This window comes from Pongo pygmaeus, chromosome 6 (genome assembly GCF_028885625.2).
Source record: "Pongo pygmaeus isolate AG05252 chromosome 6, NHGRI_mPonPyg2-v2.0_pri, whole genome shotgun sequence".
Classification (NCBI taxonomy): domain Eukaryota; kingdom Metazoa; phylum Chordata; class Mammalia; order Primates; family Hominidae; genus Pongo; species Pongo pygmaeus.
The window spans coordinates 138532721-138554298 of NC_072379.2; the positions used below are offsets into that span (position 1 = coordinate 138532721).

The 21578-nt window shown below is 48.7% G+C and overlaps 1 protein-coding gene across 5 annotated transcripts in view; it reads right to left on the reverse strand.

The window, feature by feature from the left end:
* Positions 1-21578, reverse strand: part of HIPK2 (homeodomain interacting protein kinase 2) — a 220551-nt gene that overhangs the window by 12716 nt on the left and 186257 nt on the right. For all 5 annotated transcript variants that reach the window (XM_054493968.2, XM_054493967.2, XM_054493966.2 and 2 more), the window contains exons 13-14: positions 9509-9756; positions 802-962 (exon numbers count right to left, since the gene is read on the reverse strand). In XM_054493968.2, coding sequence (XP_054349943.1) covers positions 802-962; positions 9509-9756 — 409 coding nt within the window. The remainder of the gene's footprint in view (positions 1-801; positions 963-9508; positions 9757-21578) is intronic.

A 21578-nucleotide genomic window follows, 5' to 3' on the forward strand; every position in this document is an offset into this window, starting at 1 on the left:
GTACCACTGCACTTGAGCCTGGGTGACAGAACAAGACCCTGTCTTAAAAAAAAAAAAAAAAAAAAAGTTGGCTCTCAGAAGCATTGCTGTTGGAAGTTCTCAGTCCAAATAAAATAGCCCTCTTCTACCTGGAGAACCTAAGCCACGTGACAGAGATATGGGCTCCACTGATGACCTGGGGTAGCACTTCAGATGAGGGGCTCTGAACACAAACACCCCATTTATCTCACTTTGTTTCTAGAGAAACAGGGCCCTGAGTCCACCATGTGAGTCAGGCCTGATGCTGAGCCCTTGACACAGCCCTGCGCCCACAGAAACTCGGGTCCCTCACATTTCACCTCAACCCACCCCCCTTCCTCCAGGTCCTGGGACAACTCTTACCCTTGACTTGGGGGCTGTGGTGTGCGGGCCCTCCCTGCAATGAGGTGGATGCAGGTCTGTCCCTGATGTCCCAGGCCAACAGGGCCGGGACACAGTGCTCTATCCTTTGCTGGGTTGGAACAGCAATATGTGGGCCATCCTATTTTTAAGCTCTGGCACCATGTCACTAAGGGCTTTGTAACATTAGACAAGTCGCTTTGCTTTGGGCCAGCTCTCTGTGCACCAGTGATATCAACTTCCCCAAGGCTGACCTGTGGTAGAAAAAGCCACCAGAGGTCACCAAGGGCATGTGCTGCCACCCGTGGCCAGGACTGCAGCCCTGTGAGGTGGATGAGGGGCCTCCACAGCAATCCTCTCTGAAGCAGAAGGATGAGGGGATGGGGGCTCTGCCTAGCCTGGGGCACCAGCTGTGGGGCTTACCTGGCTGAGATTGAGTGGCTGCTGCTGCTGGAAGTGGGGGCCCGGCCGCTGCTGCCGGTAGGTGATGGCTCCAGATGAGCTCCCTGAAGAGTGACCGCTGGTGGAGGTCACGTTGCTGGAGGACTTGGACTTGTAGGAGGACGAGTGGTGACTGGTGTTGACTGTGGCAGGAGGAGAAAGAGGTCAGATCGGTGGCAGGGTCCCAGCTGCCCAGAAGATGCTACCCGACCAGAGAACAGTGGTCTTCTAGGAAGAAACACGTGCCTGAGGCCGGGCAGTCATAAATCAGCCTCATCTCCCCTGGACCCACTAGGACTTTGCCTTGACTCTGGATGCAGTGGGGCTCTGGTTCACTCCCTCGGCTGGGAGGGTGGTCGGGGCTGTTACAAAGTCGGGGCTGCATGAGGGAATGAAGCAAGGGAAAGCGGAAAAGAATCAGGAGCGGCAAGGTGGGCTGGCGGCCTAAAGCCAGGCCCAGTGCCGCTCCTGGAGGTGTTACTTCCAGCATCTGGAAAATGGGTAGGAGAGATCTGCTATGATTTGAATGTGTTCCCCAAAGTTCTTGTGTTAGAAACTTAGTCCCCAGTGCAAGTGTTTAGGGTGGGGCCAGTAAGGGATGTTAGGTCCTGAGGGCAGAGCCCTCATGAGTGTATGACTTCATCAGTGCATTAATGTTATCTCGGGAGTGGGTTAGCTATTGAGAGATTGGCTTTTTTGATGAAAACAAGTCTGGCCCTCGCACCCTCATGCTCTCTTGTCCTTCTGCCTCCTGTGCTGGGAAGACGCAGCACAAAGGTCCTTGCCAGATGCTGGCACCCTGTTCTTGGACTTCCAGTCTTCAGAACCGTGAGCCAAATAAACTTCTGTTGATTATAAATTACCCAGTCTCAGGTACTCGGTTACAGCAACACAAAATAGACTAAGACAGGATCCCTGCTTGGTCCCCACCATGGGTGACTATGAGTATCAGAGGAGACAGTGTCTGTGGTGGGACCTAATGAACTACTAGAAGCTAAAATAACCCTCAGAGTCACCTGGTCTAGTTACCTGCCACTAGGCAGGATGAGACTGAGTCATCCAGGGAATGGCCCTGTAAGCCAAACATGGCCAAGCACAAAACTGCCTCCATGTTATTGTCAAGGGGGTTGAAGAGTGGAAAAAACACTGCAACCCTCCAGAGGTGACCTCATGGTCAGCAGGTGGCTCCATCAACACTTCTCAAATGTAATTCCTGCATCTTGTTCAGTGCAGACTCTGGCCAGCAGCTCTGGGAGGCCTGAGCATCTGCATTTCTGACAAGCTCCCAGGGGGTGCCAGTGCTGCTGGTTGGGGGACCACGCTCTGAGTAGCCAGGGGCTCTGAGAGAGGTAGGTTAAACCCTGAGCTGCATGGCTTCCATGTTACCCAGCCAGAGAGCCACAGGAGCCAGGAGCCTCTTCAGAGCCAAGTGGTTTTAACTCATCCAAGTATTTTCTGAGCTCCTGCTGTGTGCTAAGGACGATGACTGTGTACCACCGGGGACGGGGGTGGCAGGGAGAAGGCTGAGAGCGTGAATAAGGAGGAGGCATCACAGATCACATAGATGAGGTGGTGAGGCCAGAGGATAAACCACGTGAAGACACTGACAGGCAGGGACAGCCCAAGTCCAAGGAGGCCACCAGAACAGGACAGGGCAGGACAGGGCATGAGTGTCCAGCCCAGCAGGGGCAAGAGCCCCAGAGGGCGGGAGCTCTGCTGTTGAGTGGGGGCCATCTCCCCACCCCAGCTTGGGTAGTTCTGCAGACAGGACCATCACCCCTTGATAAAAGCAGAAGAGATGCTTTACTAGGCCCCCATGTCCCTGTGCCTCAGCTCTCCTCCAGGAGGGGGCTGCCTAACACACAGCGCAGTATTAATACACACCTAAGTGAAATTTCCAATCAAATGCACCCAGATGCACCAGTCATAGCCATTCATTAAATGCAAGCACTTTTGTAATGGCAAAAGCAACAAACAGACCCAGACTAGTGAGAAGATACTGGACTTCCTCTTTTTTTTTTTTTTTTGAGATGGAGTTTCACTCTTGTCGCCTAGGCTGGAGTTCAATGGTGCGATCACGGCTCACTGCAACCTCTGCCTCTCAGGTTCAAATGATTCTCCTGCCTCAGCCTCCCATGTAGCTGGGATTACAGGCACCCGGCACCATGCCTGGCTAATTTTTTGTATTTTTAGTAGAGACGGGGTTTCACCATGTTGGCCAGGCTGGTCTCAAACCCCTGACCTCAGGTGATCCACCTGCCCTTGGCCTCCCAAAGTGCTGGGATTACAGGCATGAGCCACCACGCCGGGCCGACACTGGGCTTCTTTAGGAGCAAACCTGCATAATAGCCTAGGAAAGTGTGGGAGGGAGAAAATTCCAGACACCTTTCTCTAACTTCAATGATAACGGAAGCAGAAAAAGAGGGGTTTAGTAAGTGAAGGCTATGACAAAGCAGCCTGAAGACTGTGAGGTTTGTGTTGTATAGTTAGAAACCATAGTTACAACAAGCATTGCTTCTGTTCCTTAAACACTAAAGAACAGTAGAGTTAATGGAGAAGAAAACATCTTCCAGGTGGAAAGACAGGCAGATGGTCCCCCATCAAGAAGGGCAGGGCAGACCAGGGAATGAACAAGAGCCTGGCGCTGGGGCTGGGGGCTGTCCTGCCTCCTTGGGCAACCGGTCCTGCTGGGGTGAGATGTGCACAGAAACAATTCTGATTCTTTTTCTTTTTTTTTTTGAGATGGAGTCTTGTTCTGTCTCCCAGGCTGGAGTGCAGTGCTGTGATCTGGCTCACTGCAACCTCTGCCTCCCAGGTTTAAGTGATTCTCATGCCTCAACCTCCCGAGTAGCTGGGATTACAGGCATGCGCCACCATGCCCAGCTAATTTTTTTTTTCTGAGACAGAGTCTCGCTCTGTCGCCCAGGCTGGAGTACAGTGGCATGATCTCAGCTCTCTGCAGCCTCTGCCTCCCGGGTTCAAGTGATTCTCCTGCCTCAGCCTCCCAAGTAGCTGGGACTACAGGTGCCCACTGCCACACCCAGCTAATTTTTGTATTTTTAGTAGAGATGGGGTTTCACCATATTGGCCAGGGTGGTCTCAAACTCCTGACCTTGTGATCCGCCTGCCTCGGCCTCCCAAACTGCTGGGATTATAGGCATGAGCCACTGCGCCCAGCTGCTACTTTTTATATTTTTGGTAGAGACAGAGTTTGATCATGTTAGCCAGGCTGGTCGTGAACTCCTGACCTCAAGTGATTTGCCTGCCTCAGCCTCCCAAAGAGTTGGGATTACAGGCGTGAGACACTGTGCCCAGCCATGGTACTCATTCTTAGTCTAAGAACCAGACTGAGGAAGACTTTGCCCAGGAAAAAGGGAGCGCATTTTAAGAGAGAAAGGTAATGAGTAACCTCCTTTCCACCATCCTTTGTTGATTTGAGCACTTCATGTGTTGTATCTTGTACTCAGTTATTTTTCTTCATTAAGTTTCTGGAATGTGCTTGAAATATTTTTATCACCTTGACTTTCTATGGAGGACAGCTAAATTCCCTTTTTTATTTTGAGGTGGAGTCTCGCTCTGTCGCTCAGGTTGGAGTGCAGTGGTGCAATCTCGACTCACTGCAACCTCCGCCTCCCGGGTTCAAGTGATCCTCCAGCCTCAGCCTTCCGAGTAGCTGGGATTACAGGTGCGTGCCACCAAACCTGACTAATTTTTGTATTTTTTAGTAGAGATGGGGTTTTGCCATGTTGGCCAGGCTGGTCTCGAACTCCTGATCTCAGGTGATCTGCCCCCCCTCCCTTGGCCTCCCAAAGTGCTGGGATTATAGGCGTGAGCCACCGCGCCGGACAGCTATATTTCTGTGATTTCTGGAAACCTTGCTGGACTTTAGGATTACTGCCTGGTGACAGCAAAGAGCGTAAGGAAGCCCTAGGAGAGGAAAGATGAAATAACTGAGTATGGGAAAGAGCTTTGGCCAGGGAATCCAGTCATCCGCCAAAATGCGGTGCTGTTGTTCCACAGAGCCCCAACTCTAAAGTGGTCCACATTTGAGGAAGGTGCCCAAAGTAGGGGTGCTCAAAGGACGAATCAGGTAAAATGTTTCATATGAAGGGAGAGGCAGCAAGAACATATTGCAAGATGTCCAAAGACAGATCTACACCTCACGTTCAGACGCAAGAATTCGGAGCATTCATTTTGGGGCCTGAGCATCTTAGGTGAACTGGAAGGCTCATACCATCTCAATGAAGTATCCTGTGCGTGGTTAGTGTAAAAGGAGAGAATCTGCTCATTCTTGGGGCAGAGGTGCTAAATATTAATGAGCCACGCATGGAAACGACCAGGTCCTTGATTGAATTTGGTTGGATCAATTCTATTATAAATCCCAGGGCGATGAAATCAAAGACAAAGAGGAGACGCCTGAGGCTGGAGCCAGCAAGAGAGAATGCTGATTAATTGTTGATGAAGAGAGATGTGCCTCTAGAGGTCTCAGCCTCTCAAGAAGGTCAAAGGAAAACGGGAAACCTGGGGACAGGAGTTTCTGGTGCACACTACAGGTGGAAGGGGGCCTTCCTGACCCCAAAACTCAGAGCCCCCTGCCCTGAGTGAAAGGTGAGCCGCCTCAGTGGGGATGGGGGCAGTGGGTGCTACTCAGAGGCCGCAAATCCAACCGTGCATTTGTGCCCGGGGCCCCTCCCACCCCATCCACTGAATCAGAATCCCTCGGGTGCGGGAGATCCGGAATCAGTATTCTTAGCAAGCTTCCTAGGACACCAGAGCCTCCTAGCCCTGGCTGAACAGACCTGCATTTGGGAATCAGGGCCTTGCCACCCAACACTGTGCCTAAGCCAAACCCGTTAGACTCAAAGGTCCCCCAAAACCTGGGGGATGGAGGGATTTTTGTGGACTCAATGTAGAAAAAAAAAAAAAATAGAAAGCTGCAAACATTGGCTCTGCAGAGCCTGCTTCTCGCCTTCCGCAGCCACACTGTGGCTGTGTTGGGGGAAGCCTCCTTCTTGCTCTGCGGCGGGTCGCAGACTGTGCTGGGCCCTGCTGTGCATGTCACCTACTTCTTCTATTCCAACTTCCTGGGCATTTTGTGGTAATGATATTTGAGGGAGAAACACTGAGCTCAAGGGATCAGTGAAGGGGTTAGGGAATGTTAGATGAAATGGGCATAATGCAGCCCTGATACTACCGTCATCATGGGGACAGGAGATGGGGGTAGAGTCAGAGCTTGCCAAGCTCTCAGAAGACGAGAGCCCCGAGTAAGGGAGGACATCCTGAAGGGGACCAAGAGATTAAAGTATAACAGTAACTCTTCCTGTGGCGACGGACAAAGCAACAATGGGCTAATGCTGGTCAACCTCCTAATGTATACTTTGGAACAGTGAGGAAACATTCTAGAGTTTTCCAGTCATGCCTTGTCCAGCTACTCTCTGTGATCCCCTGTCCTGAGAACAGCCACAGTGGCCCTGTCTACATTAAGTGAGTGGGGGGGTGCTTACAGCACAGATAAGCTCCAGGGCCAGACCTCTGGGAGGCCCAGCCACATGGCTCTGGGAAGGTTGGTCGACCCCTCTATGCCTCCATTTTTAACCTGGGAAACTGGGAAAATCATGGCAGCTCCATGTAGGGCTGTGATGAGGATTAAATGAGTTAACATGTGTAGAATGCTTAGTATCTGGCATCTAAGGGCTTAAGTATTGAGTATCTGGCATTTAAGTACTTAGTGTTAGCTACTGTTGGTGTCATTATTGAACTCTGTCTCCTGGTTAAAGCTGAGGCTCAAAAAACAGGTGTCTTGGCCAGGCATGGTGGCTCATGCCTGTAATCCCAGCACTTTGGGAGGCCGAGGCGGGTGGATTGCCTGAACTCAGGAGTTCGGGACCAGCCTGGCTAACACGGTGAAACCCCATCTCTACCGAAATACAAAAAGTTAGCTGGGCGTGGTGGTGCATGCCTGTAGTCCCAGCTATTCGGGAGGCTGAGACAGCAGAATTGCTTGAACCCGGGAGGCGGAGGTTGCAGTAAGCCGAGATCGCGCCACTGCACTCCAGCCAGGGCGACACAGCGAGATGCCTCTCTGAAAAAAACAAAAACAAAAACAAAAACAAAAAAAACCAAGTATCTCTCCAAGCTGGGACAATCAATTCTGGTCTCCTGGAAATGGGACATCAGGAGCCTGGGAGCTGCTGGCTGTGAGTCAGGTGAAGGCAGCTTCAGAGAGCAGGCATCTGGCTCCTGCCCTGCCTGGAACTTGGTTGTTGAACTTTCCCTTAGCCCTGCATCCTTCCAATAAGTTGTCTGTCTTAAGCCAGTGTAGAGTTCATTCTGTTGCTTCCAAAAGAAACTTCATTAACCCCAGCCTGAGAAGGACTGAAAGGCTGAGAGCCACAGCAGAGGGTCAGTATGGTGGGGAAACAGCAGCACATAGCCTGGCCTAAGAGGGCTGGGGGAGCCCTGAACTCTCTCATGCTCTGGGCGCTGTAGCTGGGGGAGCTGTTAACTGGCTGTACCTTGGCCTGTATGCATCACTGGGCCCCAGGGAGCTGAGGAAGGCTGCTTTCCTGACTGTTCCAAGCCTAGGTCGGTTCTGCAGCTAAAGGTGGTATCAGTATTGAACGCCACTGGCTGGGGAAGGGCAGGCACCAGACAAGGAATGCCCCTGCTCGTGAGGGCACAGACAGCACTCCCGCATATGGAATGAGTTCAGTCTGCAGCTTCGAGGTTTGCACAAACATATATTTAAGGAACTTAAATAATGATACAAGACAAATTCTATCCTTTGCAAATATTTAAACTTAAAAATGTGTGCTGCATATAGCTTTAAACAACATTTAAAGGATAGCTGAGCTGAGAAGTATGCAGCTCTCTCTAAGGAATCCTGGCTCCTGGTGTGAATGACTTCAGGTGCCTCCCAGGGCCCTTTGGTTACTGCTAGAGAATGTTGCTTCCTGGCAGGGTTTCCACCAAAATATTTGCCTGGGTGGAAAAAGATGGTTTTTGGAGAGAGATGTCCTTGTAGCCTTGTGGAAGGGACAGCTTCATTTTCTTTTCCTCACAGAGGTGCCTAATTTTGGGAGGGCTCCAGCCTGGTTCTCTGGCCCCAGGTCACCAGACCCTAGCAGTAAGTACAGTCTGGCCCCTGTCAACCAGAATGCTCGCCCTGGCATGTGGCACTGCTGTGGCTCTATTCTTCCCGAAGGTAAGGTCTCGTTCTTCCGAGAGAGCACAGCGTGAGCTGCATGCTGCTTGTGTGTCTTTCTCGTGGAGCAGCCAGGACACTGTGGGCACCACGACCCCCTGCCCCCAGGCCCACAGGAGCGCTGGCTCTGTCGTCAAAGCTGCTTGGAGGCTGCATCGTTGTGACGATACTGCTGGGGACGGACCAGGACTTGAAAACAGAGACGTTTTAGCAGGGTGCTGAGAAGCTGCGTTTCACAAGCATTTCTTCAGAGGAAAGGTAGCTGGGGTAACTCCAAAGTCAGGGAAAAAGAGCTTCCGCCACAAACGTTGGAAAGGGTGATGCTGCCTTGGGTTGGGAAGTGGGCGGCGGGGAGCGCAAGCCTGTGGCTGTCACCATTTCCCCTTTAGGCAGAGCCTCTCAGCAAAAGGGGCCCCATCCCAGGCAATGCCATGAGCTCTTGGGAGAGCGTCCCAGGGCGCTGACCCTCACCATGCAGGCTGGCCTGAGGCACTGGGCTGGAAAAGCCCTAATGACCCCTTCCTGCCTCTACTCTTCGCCCTCAGTGGCAGCCCCTGAATGGGTCCTGCGCCCGCTGGGTCTTACACGTGGTCACCACCGAGGAAGAGTCCCCAGTTTCCTGTAGCGACCTCAGGTGACAGACATGAGGTCCTCCTGAGAAGTAACAGCTTCTCACATCTAGACAAAAGCTTCCTGGCGTTCCCTTTCCTTCCCTATTCAGTTGTGCCGTCACGCAGGTGCAGGCTGGCTTGGGTGTGGTTTGTGGCGGGATAGCGGGACACGCAGATTTCTTCTGGTTTAGTCCCCACATTCTTCCACTGTGAGCACGAGCAAGGGAAACGCTAAATAGATGCTACAAAATCTACAGTGAGCCACTGAGTTTATTCAGAAGGTTACGTTCTCAGCCTTTATGCCAGGGCCCAATTTTCAGGAAAAGCCTTCGCGGGACAGGAGGAGTCCTTTGAAGACAGCAGTGCATGAGCAGAGAAACACGCATGGCTTGGTCTCGCCACCCAGCAGCCGATTCCAAGGAGGGGCTGAGAGGGGCCAATTTCACCCTTCCCTAGCAAGACTCGGAGGAGGTTCTTCCTACACAAGAAGCCCATCTGACCACCAGGGCTTCCTGGAAGAGAGTGGTGCTAGATGTCAGCCCGGAACTCCCCAGACCAGGTATTCTTCCAGGCTCAGGCATAAAGAACCAGGAGGCTTTTATTTTCTATTAATCAACCTAGTTAGAAGCAGAGCCATTGTAAAGGCAGAGAAGTATTGATTACAGAATTAAAGAAGGAAAACACTGCTTATACAATGTGCTGTTAAGCAGAAGCCTCCCCTGGCTACTTGAATAAAATCCTCGGTAAGGATCGCCTGCAGTCACTGGGCACTTTCTATTGTACTAGCTCCCATACAGCAACATTTCTAGCAGCAGAAAAACAGGAAAACCGCTCTCCAGGGAGATGTTCCTGTCCTGTCCTGGCCCCAAATTACCTGGCACCAGGCTATCACACTCCACCAATACTTCGCTGGCCTGGGTTTTCAGGGGTGGCACGATGATGGTTCGGGGGTTCCCCGTGCAGTGATTCTCCAGGCTCCCCTTGGCGTCAAAGGCGTTGGCATTGTTGTGCCCGGCACGCTGCTGCACGGAGTAGGGGCTGGTGTTGCTGGAGGAGTCGGAGTAGGGGGAGTCGTGGACTGTGACACAGCTGATGACGTTTTTTCTTTGCTTGGAGACAGTGCTGAAAATGCAAAGGGAGAAGTCAGAGGTGGGAGAAGGCCGTGAGGTGAGACACCCAACTAGCATTTCATGCCCTGGGGCAGGGGAGGGAGGCAGAGGGGAGAGGGTAGGAACAGGGCTTTTGCTCTCCCTAACCCCCATGGGGAGGCTGGGCATGCAAATGTCCCCTGTGTAGCCGGCAGCAGGGGGACATGTGAAGATATGGAGAAGGGGCTGGTGCTGGACCTACAAGTACTTCTGGAAACTAGGGAGTGAGATGCTTCCAGGCTGGCAGCAGAGCTCAGCAGAGCTGCAGAGAAGGCACCTGCAGCCCAGAGCTGGGTACAACCCCCGTGGGCCTGCCAGAATGGGACATCTGAGCAAGGAGAGAACCAGCAAGAACCCAGCAACCTGGGGACCTGGGTTGGGAGTAAACCTGGCTCGGAAAAGAATGTCATAAGCTTAGGTTTGGTGCCTGTGGCCTGGCAAAGCTTATGCAGGAGGGAGCAGAATGTCCAAGGAATGGGATGCAGCGTGAGGCTCTGAGGGGGCTGCACCCACACAGCACAGTGCAGACATGCTGCGGAGAATGCAGAGCTGGAGTTGACACCCTCTGCCTCTCCTTGCTTTGAGTGTGCTCTGTGGGCTGTGTGCAGGCCACTACGACCTCCGCAGTCCCCTTTTCAGGAGCCAGGCTCACCTGCGGCTTTTCCACTGCCTGGGCCAAGGATCGGGGGAGATGGTGTTGCACCGGGGCCTGGTGGGAAGGCCCCTGCCAGGTTGATGCTGTGTGAAAGCCACTCTGAAGCCCTGGCCTTCATTTTACACGTGGAACTTCATACAATAGGGAGGCACCGGCTTTGGATAGCTCTTGGCCGGCATGTTTGTTCAGAGATATTTAAGTTAGTGTGGTTACTTTGGGAACTACTTCTGTCTTCAAACTCAGTGAGAGGTTGCTGGCATGATGGATGTGAAATTTATTGTGTGCTTATTTAAGGCTTTAAAATGAATGTGCATCTATTTTTATATATTGATCATTTATTTTTAAGAAATAAAAATTGCCTAGGCAAGCTGGTCAGTTTCCAGCTAATCGGATGAGAGAAGCAGCTGGTATTTTTAGAGCCTCATAGTGTCACAGCCACCTCCCGGGTATCTTGCTTGAGGCCACACAGCCAGGCCAGGCTCTTCCCATGATGGATCTCCACCACCCTAGAGGCAGCAGGGAAGTGGGCAAATTCCAGAGCCCACAGCAGCCAGGCAGGAGGGACAGAAGAAGAGCCCAGCTGCTGAGCTACAGAAGGCTGGGGGATCTGAGAGGTGCAGTCCCCAGGAGGCGCTGGCCCTGCTCCCCAACACCCAGCACTCCTGACATCTAGGCTGGATAATTCTTCCAGTGGCTGGACACTGTCCTCTCTGGTTCAGGGTGCCTAACCGTGTTTGAAGTTGAGAACATGAACCTTGGAGTCAGCTGTCTAACTTCAGCATGTGCTGGTGACAGGGCGGTGGGCAGCTATTTAACCTCTCGTGATTCAGTGGCCTCATCAGTAAAAGGTAGGTAATAATTGTAACTATATCATAGGCTTGTTTTGAGAACTAAGTGAGAAAATACAAGGGCTTTCAATGATACACAACACATGGTAAGTATTCCATAAGAGCTGCTATTATTTTTCTTCTTACAAGTTGTGTTACCTTATTTAACATGTGAAAACAGGTTTGCAAAAAACTTATCTAGGCAAAGAGAATTCTACCAGGGTAAGGACTTGCTGGAAAAGTTTCCTTTTTTCTAGTCTATGAATAAACCAGAAGATTGAAATGAAAGAAAATTAAAACTCATGATATCTTGGAGATCTATGCGGGGTACTACAGGGAATACCTATACAAAGAAATATGTGTCTCTGCCCTCGAGGAGATTAAAATCTCAGTGGAGGACTGTATAAAAACATGACAAGTTAAATAGTAAAAGCTTTAAAATAACCAGTTAGAGAGAATAATGGATGTCACAGAGCCTCCGTGATTAACTGTCAGATGAATCGTACAGATGATAATTGTTAAGAACTCAAAAGAAGGTAAGGAATGAATTGGTTGCATATATTTATGGCTCTTCATGTTAACTTAAAGTAGATAAATTTTAATTAATAAAGACCCACACCTCCCAGTTATGACAGTTTAAATGTGAAACGTCCATATGCTTGTTCCTCAAAAAGCTAAACACAGAGTTACCCTATAGCAATTCCATTCCTAAGTACGTTCTCAAAGGATTGGAAACAGGTACTCAGATACATGTAAGCCAATGTTCACTGCAGCACTATTCAAAATACCAAGAGGTAGAAACGACCCAAGCGTCCATCAGCTGGTGAATGAATAGAAAATGTGGTGTATCCATACAGTGGAATACTGTTCAGTCATAAAAATGAATGAACACTGGGTGGGGTGGCTCATGCCTATAATCTCGGCGCTTTGGGAGGCTGAGGTGGGAGGATTGCTTGAGGCCAGGAGTTCAAGACCAGCCTGGGCAACACAGTAAGAGCCCATCTCTACAAACAGTTAAAAAAATAAGTGAAGTATGGTGGTACGTGCCTATACTCCCAGCTGTTTGGGAGGCTGAGGTGGGAGCCCAGGAGTTTGAGGCTGCAGTGAGCTATGATCACACCACTGCACTCCAGCCTGGGTGTCAGAGTGAGACCGTGTCTCCAAAAAAAAAAAAAAGTTCTGATAAATGCTACAATATGGATGAACCTTGAAAACATTAAATGAAATAAACCAGACACAAAAGGACAAATAGTTTGTTTGAGTCTACATATATGAAATATCTAGAACAGGCAAATTCATACAGACAGAAAATACATTAGAGGTTACCAGAGGTTGGGGGCTAGGAGAGAGGAGAGTGGGAAGTTACTGATTAATGGTATAGTTTTTGGTTGGGGTAATGGGAAAGTTCTGAAAATAGATAATGGTGATGGCTATACAGCATTATGAATATAATTAATGTCACTGAATTTACACTTAAAAATGGTTGAAATGGCAAATTATATGTTATATATATTTGACCACAATTAAAAATTAATAGACTATTATTATACACATTCAATGGGTGAACTGTACAGTATAGTACATGAATTATATCTCCATCAAAAACAAAGTCCAGGCTGGGTGAGGTGGCTCATGCCTGTAATCCCAGCACTTTGGGAGGCTGAGGCGGGTGGATCACCTGAGGTCACAAGTTTGAGACCAGCCTGAACAACATGGTAAAAATCCGTCTCTACTAAAAATACCAAAAATTAGTCGGGAGTGGTGGCGGGTGCCTGTAATCCCAGCTACTCAGAGGCTGAGGCAGGAGAATCGCTTGAACCCAGGAGGTGGAGGTTGCAGTGAGCCAAGATTGCACCACTGTACTCCAGCCTGGGCAACAGAGCAAGACTCCATCTCAAAAAAAAAAAAAAAAGCAAAAGAGATTGACAGTCTTGGGCACTTCGCCACTGTACATCAGGGCTCAGTAGAGACACCCAGAGGGTGGGAGGGCACTGAGATCCAGTACAAGAATTACAAAGTGGGAGCTAGGTGTGGTAGTTCACCCCTGTAATCCCAGCACTTGAGGCCAGAAGTTTGAGACCAGCCTGGGCAACACAGTGAGATCCCACCTCTACAAGAATAAAAACATTAGCTAGGCATGGTGGTGTGTGCTTATAGTCCTAGCTGCTCGGGAGACTGAGGCACGAAGATGGCTTGAGCCCAGGAATTTGAGGCTGCAATGAGCTGTGGTCATGTCACTGCACTCCAATGTGGGTGACAAAGAGACCTATACTCTAAAGAAAATAAATAAATAAATAAAAATAATTAGGTACGGTGGCTGACACCTGTAATTAGCACTTTGGGAGTTCAAGGCAGGCAGATCATTTGAGGCCAGGAGTTTAAGACCAGCCTGGCCAACATGGTGAAACCTTGTCTCTACTAAAAATAAGAAATCCACTGGGTGCAGTGGCTTACACCTGTAATCAATCCCAGAACTTTGGAAGGCCGAGGTGGGTGGATCACTTGAGGTCAGGAGTTCGACACCAGCCTGGCCAACATGGCAAAACCCCGTCTCTACTAAAAATACAAAAATTAGCCAGGCGTGGTGGTGTGCACCTGTAATCCCAGCTACTAGGGAGGCTGAGGCAGGAGAATCGCTTGAACCCGGGAGGCGGAGGTTGCAGTGAGCAGAGATCACACCACCACACTCCAGCCTGGGTGACAGAGTGAGACTCTGCCCCCACACCGCGCTAGCCCCCTGCCGCAAAAAAAAAAAAAAAAAAAAAAAAAATCCTGGGTGTGGTGGCATATGCCTGGAATCCTAGCTTCTTGGGAGGCTGAGGTGGGAGAATTGCTTGAACCCAGGAGGTGAGGTTGTAGTGAGCCGAGATCGCACCACTACAGTCCAGCCTGGATGACACAGCCAGACTCTGTCTTTAAAAAAAAAAAAAGATTGCTGTCTACCAATAACAACAAGAAAGAATATCTCGAAATATTTTATAAATATAAATTAAGCAAAAAAAGGAAGTGGGACTCCAGGAGGTCTCTGAGCTAGGAGGTAGGGAGGAAGGATCTGAGAGCAGGGAGATGCCAGAGGCTGAGGACGAGGAGGGAGCAGGAGGGAAGGAGAGCTGCCTTAACAAGACAAGGGCAGAGAAACCTGCAGCTGTCTTCTGGGATGAATGGGGGGGGAGTAAAGGGAAACAACTGGTCTGCTGCAGTCTCTTGTGTAATAAGGGAACTCCTCCTACCTCACACTGTTTCGAAGTACTCTGAGGGCCAGGGGAAGAGCTGGGAGCCATGACTGGGAGCAGCTGCTGGCTCCCGAGGGGAGGTGAGGAGATGGCGCTGCCCTGCCCTTCACTCTCAGCTTCGGGCACAGCTACTCCTGAATGATGAACATGCCTCTGGTCATCTCATGAAACGCAGACATGTTCTGTTGCAGGTGCCCATTCTGTGGGTGGAGGACCCCAGGTGAGGATGGAGGCTGACTCCCAAATGTGTCCTGGGAGCTGGCACTGCAGTCCTAGCTCTGCTGTTCCTTTACTGGTGTGGCTCTGGACAGTGGCCTGGATAACCTGTAACATCCATCCAGCTCCAACCTGCTCTGAAATTCATTGAGAGAGATTACTTATGGCATTAAAGGAGCCACTGTGAGGATCTCTGAAAGATTCCTAGAGACATTTTAAAATAGGAATGGTCTAGCTCTAATCTGGAGAGGAAAGAGATCCTTTTAGTAGATGTACCTTACCTATAGACCCAGATCTGCCCAGTTCTTGCTGATCATATCTTCCTTAGGATCTGAGTAGTTTAGAAAATGAGCATTTAAAAAAAAAAAAAAAACAAAAAGACAAAAACATACACTAATTTTGGCAAAACTGTAATCTGTCCTCCAGTAAAATTCAAATTGGGCATATTTGGAGCTCTTCACTCAAATGTGGAAATTGTGGAGAAGCTTCAGCTTAATATGAATAAGAATTTTCTAACAACTAGAACTATCTCAAGACACAATAGCCACTTCATGAGTCACTGAGCTTCTTGTCACTGAAGAATGGCTTTCTGGCATGAGTCTTGTGAGAGCTGACAGCTTGGCCTGGGTGACCTGTGAGAACTGAGGGCCAACTCCTTGATGGAAACCCAACAGGTAGTGAGCCTCCCACCGAAGAGACTGAAGAATCTGCATGTCAGTGTCTAATTATCTACAAGGAGTGTGGGATAAAACCTTTATAAACTCTTCCCGGGTCCTATCCCTTTGTTGTAGCTGGGGAGCCCCTAGCTTAATGAGCAAATATGTACGGCACAGCTTGATGCTGATTTGCCTACCTTTTTGGATTTACAATGACACATTTATTTGCAGAAGGTGAATTCATTTGCTAGCTTTTTTCATCTCTTCCATTGTTAGAAAGCTCTGTGCTCTACCTGAACACACTATGCAGATTAGAGAACTAATGGGAAGCTGTTAAATGAGTCACTTTAGAAATCAGCACACATTTCAGATGACTACTGCAGATTCTTTAGGCTCGTATCTATCGATACTACTGGGATTCATTCCATGATTGCATCTAATTATTATTGACAGCTTATCAATCCCATTATGAGTTGGTTAATGCAAGTGAGAGAGACAGCGATAGGGGCAGAATGAGAAATATTTGCTGAAATGGCCTTGAAAGAACATCACTTCTGAATAAAGAACAAAACTGTCAGAGTTCACAACTGCATTATGTTGTCATGGCAATAGATAATTTTCATCATTTTAAAATGATGAAAATAAATAAGGAGCTAAAAAGTAAAGAAATCCCTAAAGGAGAAAGCACTGGCAGAAGATCAGATATAACCTGTGACCCCTTCCCTGTAGGGTCTTATCTGGAATGTGTCTCTGATTTCTATTTGCTAATCTGAGTCCATTTCATCCTTCAAGACCGGGGTCAAAACTCATCTCCTCCAATAACTTCTTTCACCCTTCTGATTTCATAGTCAATGCTATGTGTTCTATTACTATGATGCTGATTATTAAGTACAGGTAACATTTATTGGATGCATACTAACTACAGCTTAAAGTGCTTTACATGTTTATCTCCTTTAATCATCATGGCAAGATGATGTGGTAAAGAATATGACTACTTTTGGCTGGGCACAGTGGCTCATGCTGGTAATTCCAGTGTGCCTCCAGACCAGCGTGCTCCTTCCTGATAGCTGCTGACTTAGAATCATTAGAGAGAAAAAAAAATCTTCATTTTAATATGGCACATACATTCCATTCAATTATTATTATTCTTTTTAGAGACAGGGTCTCACTCTGTCATCCAGACTGCAATATTGTGTTGTGAGCATAGCTCAGCTCATTGCAGCCTCGAACTCCTGGGTGGAAGCAATCCTCGCATCTCAGCTTCCCAAGTAGCTGAGACTACAGGCATGTACCACTGTGCCTGGTGAATTTAAAAAAATTTTTTGTAGAGACAGGGTCTTGCTGTGTTGCCCAGGTTGGTCTCAAACTCTTGGCCTCAAGTGATCCTTGCACCTTGGCTTCCCAAAGTGCTGGGATTCCAGGTGTGAGCCACCATGCCTGGCTCCTCCTTTCAAATTGTATTATCTGCATATTTATGTCTATGTCTATGTCTACACGTGTGTGTATATAAACACACATATATCACCCTTAAGATCATTTTTACATGACTACTTTCTAGAGAAATCAGAAACAGGGTCGCAGAAGGAGCCATGAGTAGTCACCTCATCCTTGTCCCATCAGATGCAGTGGAAGGAAGTGTTTGCTCTCCTTCCATCTTCTTCTGAAGTCCAGTCTCTCTCTTCCCAACTGGCCTGGGAGTCTTGACTCATCTTTCCTAATCACCTTCGGTCCATCCACTGAGCACCACTCTGCCCTATGATATCCAACCCTCTCCCACCCCTCTTCTTCCCTCTTCCCTGTGGAAAGCAAGGAGCAAACCAGGAAGCTGTGGCACATCAGTGACAGCTTTGTAATGTGACAGCAGCTGGGGACAGTAGGGTAAAGTGTCTCTTCTTCAAAATACACCCCTAAGCCACTCCACTCAGCCCACTGGAGTGTCTTAAATGGAGCCCTGTAAAGAGGGTGTGGCGAAGTCAGCTGGACAAAAGATTCTACCATCGTCTCTTGAGATGAGTCACATGACTGAAATATCTTTCAACTGGGGATGTATTGTACTCAAAATGGAGAGACACCAAAGCTCCTTCAAATGGCACTGAGTGTCTGGGTTCCTTTGTTCCTTCACTCAAGCCTGATTCCCACATCCCCATGAGCATGGCAGGAGGCTGGCTGTAGTAGCTTCTCAACCAATGGCAGGATGGAGCAAGCTACATGGTTATAGGTAGCAACGGAGGCTAATCCCACTTTGGGCTTTTTGCCCACGCAATAATAAATGAGTGTGTGTGGTTTTTGCTCCCTCTGTTAAGTGGATGTTAATTTTTCAGGCCAAAGTAATTTGAGCTGCAGTTTATCAGTTTTCTAACCTTGCTTTATCTATAATGATTTCTCTAGACTTTCAACTTGGTAAAAAGAAGGAAAACATTTCGGGTCAAATTTTTTTTATATATAAACATGTTAAGAGTGAGCTAAGTAACTGTTTCTATATCTAAAATACTGAATGATATTTGTGAATCAATTTTCTTAAAGTTTTCATTTTTGGTAACGTTGGCTGAAACAGTGGCTGCTTACACAGGCACAGTGAAGTGCAGCCTGCAGGAGGGCCTTGATGACCTAAGCAGAACAACCCACCTACCAGAAATATCTGGGTAACTGATGAGTGAATGCGTGAATGAATAATGGAGCTGGACAAAATCATTTCTATATGATCAGTTGACGTGAGCCACTTCGGTTTACACACTTAAAAAATTACTCTCGGCCAGGCAAGGAGGCTCACACCTGTAATCCCAGCACTCTGGGAGGCCAAGGCAGGAGAATTGCTTGAGCCCAGGAGTTCAAGACCAGCCTGGGCAACATAGTGAGATACTGTCTCTAGTTCTTACAAAAATAAAAAAAGAAAGTACCCTCATGACTAAAGGTTGTATGCTATAGCCTTTACAGGACCATTTCAACACAAGTTAAAGATAGCAGGGGGGTCTGGATCAGGAGACGTGGATCAAGAGAGTCCAGGAGAGAAAAGATGGCTTGTTCAGTATGTGTAGACAATTAAATGCTTTTCTAATCGAAATTGTCTGTAAATATTTAAAAGAAGACCAGTTCTACTACTTAATCCCGGGGAACCCAGAACAATATCTGTTTGTCTCATCTTTTGGCCAATTCTACAGCCATGACCAGAGTCCCCTAGTCCAACAGTAATTCACTGAAAAGTTCCCTGGCTCTGCCCTGCCCTTCCTACTTTAAAAAGAGCTGACTCCGCCCCTCTCAGTGCCATAGCTCCAGCACCCTGACAAATGCCCAGCACCAAGAGGGAGCTCAGTGGACAATACTCTAGACTCCCTGTGGCCCTGGCATGGTGCCCTGCACACAGTGGCACAGTGGTAGTCAGAGGAGGGAGCAGGATGGGATTTGTATTCGTTGAATGAATGACTGAAATCAGTTATTTTTGCCAGTTATTAAGTTTGCCATTTCTTCAAGAGCATGGCACCTGAGTCCCAATTCTGCTATTTAGAACCTGTATCAATTTGGGTGAGTCACCTACCTTTCCTGAGCCTCAGTTTCTTCATCTATCAAATGGGAATAGAAGTATCAGCCTTGCGTGCCCCATCAAATGATGGAGGAGCTAGTGCGGGTGGAACACCCCGTGGATGTTTGCTATGATTCTCCTGTCTTTAGCTCAGCGTCTCCCAGCATCTGCCTCCAACATGCCCTGGAGTTCTTACGAGTGGAGCTGCTGGCCAGCCATCTGCTGTGCAACTAACAGTGCCACATACGTGGGGTCAGGAATAATGATTTTGCCTTGGCTTTCTTTTAAAAATTCTAGGCTATATCATCTAGTCCTAGAGGTTTAGTGACATCCTCAATCAGGTCTAAAAGCCCCTTTGGTGGAGGAGGCACTGCCATCCCTCTGAAGGTCATCGGCTGCCTGACTCTAGCTGCCAAGCTGAGGCTGGGCCATGTCAGGGGAATTGACCAGCATTTTAGGCAAAGTTACAGGACTGGCACTGGGGTAAGTAGCAAATAGAAAACGAGGCTGGGAACACAGAAGGTGGGAATCAACATGCACACAGCACGAAGAAATCAGGCTCGAGAACAAGGATGATCAATGTGTAGGAGGGAAGGTCTCCATCGCTCCAGCTGGGACATAGAAGGGCTGGGGAAGCTCTTCAGCTGGAGAGGGACCAGGTGACCCCTCCACGTGGCTGCACTTGGGGGTGCATCCTTGTTTTCCCAGGACTGATGCTTCCCCTTGAGCCCCTCAGTATCTCCTGACAAAGCTGACCACCCCCATGTAAGGGGAGATCCCTCCCCAACCCCCTTTCCATCCTGAAGCCCCTTTTGGGTAAGCTCCTGCACGGGGCTCTTGATCCTGTTCACCTGCCTTGGAGGCTCTGCCCCATCAATCACCTCACTTGAATTTGCAACCGCATCTCCTCCACTGTGTGGACCTGCCCAGACCTTTGGCCTTCAAAGCCCCCCTCCCCTGCTATTCCCTTAAGCTATTTTCCCTTTGAGTTCCCATGGTACTTTGCTCATTTTTATGGGACTGATACTCTGTTTTGTGTTATAATGATTTGTATGTGTTTCGTCTTGCTTATTACCCTGCAAACCTCATGAGGACACAGACTGTCTACCTTATTTATGTAACACCTGCAGTTCCCAGCATAATATCTTACACTAGTGGGGCCAATAAATACTGACTGTGTTAAATTTTATGATAATTCTGACTTCTAAGAACAAGTAATCATATTTCCCCACATTTTTTTTTCTCATTCCAAAATGTAGTCACAATAATGTGATCACAATTACACAGTGGTTTCTCTATAAATAAAACAGCTACTGGTTTCTGTTTTCTCCTGCTCAGACTCACATACACTTTCCTACCTTCTTGAGTGCAAAGACATTTTCTAAGGCAATAGCCATTAGATCTCTCTAGAAAACATTATTCTGGGAGCTCCCAGTCACAACTGTGGACAGCTGAAGCCTTTTGGATGACTCCCTAGCCTCAGTCTGCAGCTTCCCTATTCAGCCTGATGTGTCCGGCATTTTCATGACCCTGGCAGGCTGGCAGTCCCCGCCACTCTTCACTGCAGGATGCTGTGGGACTCAGTAGCCACTGCTACTGTCTGTCTGTGGCTGCCCCTCACCTGTGCACCTGGCTCCCTCTCCCAGGTTTCTTTGAGTTGTTCCCATGAAGGTCCTCATCTGCTGCCCAGCCTCTCGGTTCTATCATTTCTTTCTGGGGGCCTTAGGGGCTGCCACAGGGGCAGGGACATGCTCTGGCTTTGCGTTCCACTCTCAGCCCTGTCAGCTCTCTGACTGGTGGAGAGACGGCTCTCTCATCCTCTTTCTCAGACACGCTATTCAATTCTCTCCTGGGCACAGATGTTGAGAGTCTGTGTCAACTCAGATCTCATACGTTAGGAATGAGATTCCAATCTAGCTGATTGTCAGATTTTAAATTGCTTTTGCTTTTTTCCATTTGTGGCAAAGGGCCGGGCAAGGCTGCTGGGCCCTTCTGATGACCAAGGCTACCCATGTGTGGGTGGCTGCTCCAGGCCAGGCTTCAGTCTGGGGCTGGGCAGGGCCGTCCCCTTTGTGAAGAGACCGCTGAGCCCACGTGAGGACTGAACCGACAGTATTCCTGGGTGGTGGTGTTGGGGCACTGCGGGGAATGGACCATTGACTCAACTTGAGGCTGTCATCAAAAAGGGACCTGAGGCCAGTTCTGGGCTAGGCAGATGGGGAGTAAAAGGCAGTCCTGGGCTGCCAAAGTATTCAGTGCTATGCCTGGACCTTTGACCTGGGTCCCCTCTGGCACCTGGCACAATGCTACGGCCACAAGTGCTCCACTACATTCTTCTCCGAAATACAATGACAATTAGGCTGCACCTAATTGGTGGGAAGAGGACACTTGAATCAGACATGTACTAACCCCACCCGGAAACAAACTAAAACCACTGGACTTCATTATAAAGAGGGAAGGGAATGTCCCATGCAGGAATAGTTATAATGAGAATGTTTTCATCAGTCTATCTATACATTTTGTAATGATTTCAAATGTGAGAATTTATTATCTAATCAAAGGATTTGTGATTACTAAGTAGTTACATTGTATCCAATCAGGAATTAATAATTCAAGCCTAATTGTGAATTAGGCTTCATATCCAGCTGCAGGATGCGTACTGACTGGCAGCGCTGGGCTTGGGAGGGGCAGG